The sequence below is a fragment of the Aegilops tauschii genome, chromosome 5 (genome assembly GCF_002575655.3).
Source record: "Aegilops tauschii subsp. strangulata cultivar AL8/78 chromosome 5, Aet v6.0, whole genome shotgun sequence".
In the NCBI taxonomy this organism is placed as follows: domain Eukaryota; kingdom Viridiplantae; phylum Streptophyta; class Magnoliopsida; order Poales; family Poaceae; genus Aegilops; species Aegilops tauschii.
The window spans coordinates 564,378,525-564,387,430 of NC_053039.3; the positions used below are offsets into that span (position 1 = coordinate 564,378,525).

At 44.4% G+C, this 8,906-nt stretch overlaps 1 protein-coding gene across 1 annotated transcript; it reads left to right on the forward strand.

The window, feature by feature from the left end:
- Nucleotides 1-3,535: 3,535 nt before the first annotated feature.
- On the forward strand, nucleotides 3,536-8,276 carry LOC109763821 (protein FAR1-RELATED SEQUENCE 6). The gene is made up of 6 exons (XM_020322685.4): nucleotides 3,536-6,095; nucleotides 6,182-6,292; nucleotides 6,383-6,487; nucleotides 6,588-6,653; nucleotides 6,768-6,829; nucleotides 7,799-8,276. Exons 1-5 carry the CDS (start codon nucleotides 3,939-3,941, stop codon nucleotides 6,801-6,803), a joined length of 2,475 nt encoding a protein of 824 aa, XP_020178274.1. The 5' UTR covers nucleotides 3,536-3,938; the 3' UTR covers nucleotides 6,804-6,829; nucleotides 7,799-8,276.
- Nucleotides 8,277-8,906: the final 630 nt, after the last annotated feature.

The window sequence follows — 8,906 nt, forward strand, 5'->3', positions numbered from 1 at the left end:
AACTAACTCTTTAGTCACATTGCTTGCAAGGCTTATAGTGATGTGCATTACCGAGAGGGCCCAGAGATACCTCTCCGACAATCAGAGTGACAAATCCTAATCTCGATCTATGCCAACTCAACAAACACCATCGGAGACACCTGTAGAGCATCTTTATAATCACCCAGTTACGTTGTGACATTTGGTAGCACACAAAGTGTTCCTCCGGTATTCGGGAGTTGCATAATCTCGTAGTCATAGGAACATGTATAAGTTATGAAGAAAGCAATAGCAACATACTAAACGATCAAGTGCTAAGCTAACGGAATGGGTCAATTCAATCACGTCATTCTCTAATGATGTGATCCCGTTAATCAAATGACAACTCATGTCTATGGCCAGGAAACTTAACCATCTTTGATTCAACGAGCTAGTCAAGTAGAGGCATACTAGTGACACTTTGTTTGTCTATGTATTCACACATGTACTAAGTTTCCGGTTAATACAATTCTAGCATGAATAATAAACATTTATCATGATATAAGGAAATATAAATAACAACTTTATTATTGCCTCTAGGGCATATTTCCTTCAGTGCATTCGACTTGTTAGCTAAGGCTCTGATCATACATTGCTCCGATGAAATTCCATCACGAATGCACATACACGTCGACCAAGATGACTTTCCAAACAAGATGATCGATTCTCTTAAGATGCACTAGTATATGAGTCAGTCAATTGCTTCATGGCTAAGTACACACATATAAGACATATCGAGTTTTTTCCGCCAATAAACACATGAAAGTCCGATTTGAACAAGACAACATAGTTAATTCCAACATGGTTGAACCTGACTCCACCAGCTAGCTAGCTGAAGGTCTTCATGCTTCCTCTACATCATAGGTCGACCATATACCACGGGATATGAACATGGTGTCGTTCTAGAGGAGGAACATCAGAAAAATTAAATTGTGGCACAAGTTTGATAAAATGGGGTAAAGCGGATAAACGTTGCTTAAATGAGGTAATCCCAGTCGAAAATGACAAAAACATGGGTAAGATTGGAATTAACTCTTTCATCTATTTATACTAAACTTTTTAACCTCGGCGTAAACCATCTAGCTGTTAATACATTGCCTAGCATATAAGCATTTTCTATGCATAACTATCAACATTTTAAATCTAAAAAATATTTATCATTATAAATATTTTTCTAGTGCTAAACTGAATCTGTGCAAAAAATGTTTGTTTTACTTAGTTTTGATTGTATAAGGCAAACTTTTGTTACATGGAAATGACCATAAATATGACCAAACCGATATTTTCATAATATTCAATGTATTTATTTATATTGCTGATGTATTATATAGTTCATCTGTATTTGTACATATTCCATGGTGTTTCTAAATGAAAATAGAGCTTAATATAGTGCCTTCAGGGGATATAGGTCTAGCAAATAACTTGGTAGAGATATATATGTAGTCCAAAACTATGAAATTTAGGTCAAACTAAGTATACATTTCTAGAGGTATGAAGTGTTAATGAGTAGTCTGTCCTCAAATCCAAGGGTACAAAAGTGTCAACTAGTAGTTTTTCCACAAATTCTATCTTTTGGCTCCCGCTTCCATGGTGGTGTTCATATTTTATTCAGAAATCTCCTTCTTGGTCTAAGCGGGTAAGTAGTTAGTCATGGCACATGTGATATGTATTTTATTTAAAATCATGTTATACATAACATGCATACATATTTATAATTCAAAGTTTAATAAGCTACAATATAGAGCATTTGAATTTTACATTGTCCCTACAAATCAGTTGCACTTGCCTAAAATTTGTACTCATTTCGACCCGACATGATTTGTTTGTCACGGGTTAATTCTGAAAATCATATATCAAACAATAACATTATGTATGCAAAACAATATTAGCTTATTTAGACATGATAATAGGCATGACCTATTTTCATATGCAAACAACCTCTTTTTTTAAACTTTCTTATGACGCGTTTGGTTCAGCTCCCATAATGTATTCGTTTTCTCGTGTCGGAAAGCACCGTTTCCAATCATTTTTTACCTAAGACAGTCTTTGTTTGGTTCGGGCTGAGAGTCCCGTTTTCCAATTCACTTCGGTTCGAGCGGTTTCAACTTTACGAAGCGGTGTATCAGAAAACGCGGCAACGGAAAACATCATACGCGAAACAAACGCCCGCTACCGTTTCAGGAAACGCTGCAATCGTAAACCGCGCTATTTTCTCGGAACCAAACGCGTCGTTAGCATCTTTGAGGCCCGGGGTTGTAGCCTAAACCCAACATAGTACAAAGTCATGGAGAGCACCAAGGATTAAACTAGCAACTCACTGGTCCAATGTGTGACCATTAGGGGTCCAATGTGTGACCATTAGGTCATGATTTACTGGAGAGATGTATTTGTGTAACCCCCTTCCCCCTTGAACTACGACCCACATCCTTGGGGTTTCAAAAATATAGTTTTCCTTTATCATGTGTGCTTTCAAATATGTTGCCAGTGTTCACTTTATATCCAATTCAGAGATACTATTGCTATCGTGCATGCTTCCCATAAGTGGTGATAGCACATTTTTTTTGCCATATTGCCTTTTCATTTCATAAATCACAATTTCAACACTACTTCATAATTTTAGTACAAAATTTCATCAGACACTATCCTGGTGTGCTTCTTATATGCCTACCGTGTGTTTCAAAGCAATGCTTCAACGATTAGCACATATGCTACATTGATTTATCCCAATTGTTTTCACTTTCGATTATTGTAGCAACTGTTTTCATTAGGTTCTATTTTTATTCTTCATATATGCTTCCACGTGCTACGTGTATAGTATTTTGTTTAATGACATGCTTAGAAGATGATATAATAGAGGTTCATGACTTATCGTCTCGTGCTTACTTTATTTCCTCCATGCTTCAACACTAGACCACATGTGTAGTACAAATTCATATTAGTTGTTTTGTCATAATTATCAGTGTAGTTTCAAAACTCATGAATTGGCTTCTTCATTTCTAGACCGCCGCCTCCTACAAAGTGTTGATGGATCAGCGAATGTGGATGGAGTTATGGTGGAGATGGAGGAAGCTAGGGAGGGTGCGTCGATGAAATGTTGAGGGAAGTCATGGGTGCGGAAGGAGTCATCCATAAAGGAAGAGAGACCAATTGGGATGAACCCAACACTTGACGATGGCGGACGAGAGTGATACATCGACAAGACTTCGGAGGTGTCGGTCGGTGTACGCCTCGTCAAATCGAAAGCCTCATTGGATGGTGTTCCTTGCCATTGATTGGCAAAGGCCATGAGAAACAAGGAGTGGGAGATAATCCGAGATGCCCGACACGTTGCTCGCCATAGGCCTCGTTAGATTGGCGGCATGGACAAATCTTGGTACTTATCATTGGTGTCGTCGGATAAGTGTCCGGAGGCGGAATAGAGGTTATATATATAGCCTAAACTCAGGCCGTTGGATTGGATGCACCGTGGCGATTGACCGTCCGTTCTAAAGAGTTCATTTACCTTTTTCAGAAAAATGCTCCTCAATGTGCTGAGAAATTACTTCCGCCTGCCACCACCTCTGCTGGAGCGTTGCGCTGCCTCTCTCCCGTGCGGCTAGGTTTCCCCGCCGCCGCCGCCGCCGTCGCCTCCCATCTTCCATCCCCACCGCCGCAGCCGTCGCCTCCCACCTCCCATCCCCACCCCCACTCCCGTTTCTGCCCCGTCCCCGGACACGTGCGCTGCCGCCGTCCACGTCCTACCGAGCTCCTACGCCAGCAGATCGACACCGCCGGACCCGTTCGCCGCCGTCCATCTCGCCCTCTGCCTCCGGCTCAGCACCTACTAGCTTCCGGAAAAGCTCAAGCTCAGTATTTCCCTCCTACCTACGCCTAGCTTAGGGCCGGCCCCGGTCTCGCCCGGCAGCAAGGGGCTCGCCGCGATGGCGGACCTGATTCCGGGGGAAGGAGAGCTGGCCTTCGGCGGCAACCAGGACGACGACGACGCGGAGGACGCCTCGCCGGGCAGCAAGGAGCTGGCCGCCATGGTGGAGGCGGCGGCGGCGGCGAGCGTGGAGCTGGACGCGGCCGCCGACCGGGCGCCGCCGTACGGGGACGACCGGACGCCGAGGGACGGGATGGTGTTCAAGTCGTACGAGGAGGTGCTCAACTTCTACAAGCGCTACGCCCTGCGCACCGGCTTCGGCGTCTGCGTCAAGAAGTCCTCCTTCACCAAGGCCGGCCTCTGCCGCCGCCTCCTGCTCGTCTGCAACAGGTGGGGGAACGGCAAGGAGGACGCCTGCTACCAGGCCAGGCCCACTGCCAAGACCAACTGCCAGGCCACCGTCGTCGCCAGGCTCTGGGGGGACGGCATGCTGCACCTCACCGACGTCAGCCTCGACCACAACCACCCGCTGAACCCCTCCGCGGCGCGCTTCCTGCGGTGCTACAAGACGCTGCCCAGCGGGATGAGCAAGGACCTGGTGGTGAGGGCCGCCAGAGGCGAATGCGCCACGTCCGGCGGCGACGTCGAGGCCCCCCCGATGTTCGATGACTGGGGGCGACTCAAGATCAGGGAGGGTGATGTTCAGGCCATCAATTGCTTCTTTGCAGAGATGCAGGCCAAGCAGCCAAACTTCTTCTATGTCATGGATTTCTATGTGGAGGGTCACCTGAGGAGCGTTCTTTGGGCCGATTCAAGATCCAGGGAAGCATACCAGTATTTTAGCGACGCTATCTGGGTCGATACCACCTGCTTGAGGAGTAAGTTCAATGTGCCCCTGGTTTTGTTTCTCGGGGTGAACCATCATGGCCAGCTTGTCTTGTTAGGGTGCGGCTTGCTTTCGGATGAGAGTACAGAGAGCTTCCTATGGCTGTTCAAAGCATGGCTAACTTGTATGAAGGGAAGGCTTCCAGGCGCCATGATTACGGATGAGTCTGTGGCGATAAAAGCTGCGGTTCGAGAAGTGTTCCCCAAAACACGCCATAGGATAAGTGATTGGCATATAGTGAGAAGTATTGCTGAAAAGTTAGGAGAGTTGCCAGAATATGAATCGATAAAAGTCCAAATGGAGGCAGTGATATATGGTTCCTTGAAGGATGATCAGTTTGAGACAAGGTGGAAGAACTTGATCAATAGGTTTGGCCTTCAGGATAATGAATGGATCATCTTTCTGTATGAAAATCGACACTTGTGGGTCCCTTCCTTCCTGAAAGATGCCTTCTGGGCTGGACTGTCTGTTAACCACCGGGAAAGCCCAGGTGCATTCTTTGATGGTTCAGTGAGCCATGAAACCACATTGGTGTCGTTCCTTAGCAACTACATGATTCTTGTACAGTACAAGTACAAAATGGAGCAGCAGGATGATTTTGAGTCATTAACCAGCGGCAGGGTCCTTGTATCAAAGTTCCCTATGGAAGAGCAGATATCCAAATTGTACACCCTGAACATGTTTGTGAAATTCCAGGATGAGCTAAAATCAACCCTGGACTGCCAAGTTCAACAAGTATCGCCATCTTCTTTTGTAGTTATTGACTTAGCTGAACAAGGCACAGGATTAGTGACTAGAAAGTATGAGGTTGTTCACTGTATGGAGACCAACAGGATGGAATGTAACTGTGGCCTATTTCAGTTTAGTGGAATTGTTTGTCGGCATGCGTTATCGGTGCTTAAATGGCAGCAAGTGTATGATATCCCCCCTTGCTATGTACTTAACAGGTGGAGGAGTGATTTTAAGCAGCTGCACGCTCTGGATAATCCACTCAAGGATCCTTTAGTATCGAGTAATCATGTTGAGCGTTATGACCATATTTCCTTGCAGTGCCTCCGTCTTGTTGAGATTGGAATGGTTTCAGATGACAAGTATCAGCATGCATTAAAACTAATAAGCGACATGAAAAGGACCCTTCTTGATGATAATTTGTGCCGCGAGTTGGAGCAGAAAATGTCACCTCCTGAACGCGCAATTGTTGTGAATGGTGATAGCCATGCACAGCCTGGTTCATCTGAGGGGGGTCCAGCCAAAAAACGCCGCGGCCGTCCTCCCAAAAAGAGTAAAGAGATAAGCGCGGAGTCTGTGTCAAATCAATGTGGAAACAAGGTGCCTCCTTATTCATAGATTATTCATCGACTCCTTCCATTTGATTTGCTGTTGGTGCTAATCAAGTTTAAAATGTTGTGTGGCAGGAGTCTTTACTGGTATCTTCGGATGTAAGCCAGAAGGGTGCTTTACATTCTTCTTCAACTGCCTCCAACCTTGGTACTCATGTCAGAGCACATGGTGTTGATGATCTTATGGTAGTGTCTATCATCAATATTTGGTTATTAAATTCCTTATCAGATATGAGAATCTTGACAATGACCTTATTTTAACCGTATAACTTTCAGGAAGAAGTTAATGCTAATGAGGTATCATTTGAGAGCCGTTATGGGGTGCAATCTAGCCATCCAAATCATTATGGTGACCAGCTGCATCCAGGCCACACATTGCAGGTTTTTCTTTTCAGCTACACTACACGACCACATTTCATTTGCATTTTTTTACCATGTGCAACCAAGGAAAATCTTTTACTGGTTTCTTCATAATGGACAGTTTGGCCAACACATATCCGCAGAGCAATCTAGGGGAGTCGAGTGGGTGTATCCGACTATATATCAGGTGAATGGGTACTTTGCATCTGTCTAGTATTTTTTCAGAGGGTTTGCGTGAATCAAGCCTTATTATAAAATTGTAGTGATATGCATATGTGCTGATGCATCATAAGCAATGTAGGATGATCAAGTGCCTTATGGCAGGCGGACATCTTGAATGCTAGAACAGGAGAATGATTTCAGGTTTATCTCTCACTAAATTTTCTCCTTTTATGTCACTGAGGTCTAACTCAGAAATAACCCAGCATCAGAATGGAACACTTCAGACTTTGATGAGCAAAACTTGACAAAATTTGATAAAGAAAATTCACCAGCACTTTGAATTAATCCCTTTTCCAGTTCCCTGCTGCTGTTGAATCTTTTTCATGGGTCGACAGATATTTTGATAATAAGCCAATCGAGCACATAGCTGTGCTTTCAGCAATAACTTCACCATACCACTTTCACGTGTGAACTACCTTTCAAAGCACATACTGTTATGGCAGGCATTGCGGAATTATCCTTTTTTGGCACTGTCCGATTGGATATTGTGTAGATTGTGGACTTATGTACTGTTTTGTTTTTTTGCGGGGGACTTATGTACTTGTAGTTAACATTAGTAAACTTGATATTTGAAGGTTGATACATCCAAACTGAAAGATGATAATGCTATGCGTTTATTACAGTAATAATACTAGTAACCCAAATTGTTAATGTCGTCTTAAACAAGGATGCGTTCCTACTTGATTAGCCGTTAATCATAAGAGCATCACAATTCTTAATCGCAGCAGGCTCATCAGAAGATATACTCCCTCCGTCCCATAATGTAAGACGTTTTTTGACGGTCTTACATTATGGGGCGGAGGGAGTAGAACTCAGCGTTGAGAATGGGCAGACCTGTGCATAATTAATTCAGCCATTTCTTGAACTTTATTATCGTATTACCTTATTATTTTTGCCACGAATAGCAACAGATTACTCGTGAACCATTAGCGCATAGTACATGCTGTGTATTTTCAGTGATCCAACTTTCAGGTTTTTTACATATAAAACCACCATTGGCGCGAATTATTAGTTGGAAACTACTATGTCTGTTTTGATCGGGAGACGGCCTGTTTCGAGGTGCTTGCCGAGTCGTCTGTTCGTTAACGGGGTTCCATCTAATGCTTGCAGGTTCCTGATGATGAGATGTACAGAGGGGTCCGGGAAGCTGCCAGTTGGCGTCGGCCCCCACCCCAGGATGTGTTAGCTTCATCCATCTAACATCAGAGGCGCGGCGGCGTGATGAGAGCGCGCGTGTCGGCACAAGTCTGGGCATGTGGTTTGATTCTTTCGCCTGCATAGAGACCGGCATGAAAGTGGCAATGTGACTTGGCTGACCTTGATGGTGCTGGCAACTGCTAAAATGTAGTGTACTGTGCCTGATCCTGACAAGAACTCAGATATAGCTCTCTTGAAATCCTGCTCTCTTTTTGACTGCTGACCCTGACCTATGTGAATACATCGTTCGACTTTTTTTCTTTCTGAAAAAACCCTGTCGTTTTTTTTTCTCGCTTAAATGTGATACGATGCTGCTGCGTGTCTGTATATGTTTTGAAGGTTGTCAGAATAAAATAAAATAAGCCACAGTGAGAGCATCACTCACAGCACAGCAGCATGAGTGAAAAGAAGTCAACTTTCTTGTGTTCTTTTGTAACAAGGCTTCGGAATTTTCAGCAAGATCAAGTGATAATCTGGTTAGGGCAGATTTGAAGGTCCTCCAAAAGGTTATTGCATATATGTTCGCAAAAAAGAAAATGGTATTGCATATATAGGGCGCAATCTGCAATACCAAAGAATTGAAGGGCCGTAGCTCCAAGTAAAGAATGGCAGTCGTGAGGACACTTCTGGGAGAGAATGAAAACATCAAGGACCTTTGTGTAAGAAGCGAACTACAGGCGAGGGCTGGAAAAGAAGGCCTCCAGGGACCTGCGCGCGAAATCTAAAAAAATATGGACCATTTCTCGATTATCTTCTCTGTATCTTCCAATTTTATCAGATGTCCCCGAAGAGTCAGCTGCCGCGCTGCTTATAAACCGGTGCTTCTCGCCTAGGCTGGCCGATGTGGGACTAAATAAAGGAGCGTTTCTTTTGCTGCGTGCGCTTACTACAGCCAGATCGACGGCGTCGGACGCGCGGTGGGCCGAAAGCAGTCGGCTGGGTTTCTTGCTGTGGCCCAAATTAGTGGACGAGCGTAATGGGGCCTTCGTGTTATTCCACCGAGCGGATGCGTACTGACCTT

Excerpts from the sequence above, each read along its gene's own strand:
- LOC109763821 (XM_020322685.4), top strand. The coding sequence starts at position 3,939 with ATGGCGGACCTGATTCCGGGGGAAGGAGAGCTGGCCTTCGGCGGCAAC. Across the intron at positions 6,293-6,382 it reads ATGGTGTTGATGATCTTATG|GAAGAAGTTAATGCTAATGA; the intron begins GTAGTGTCTATC and ends TATAACTTTCAG. Across the intron at positions 6,654-6,767 it reads TGTATCCGACTATATATCAG|GATGATCAAGTGCCTTATGG; the intron begins GTGAATGGGTAC and ends TAAGCAATGTAG.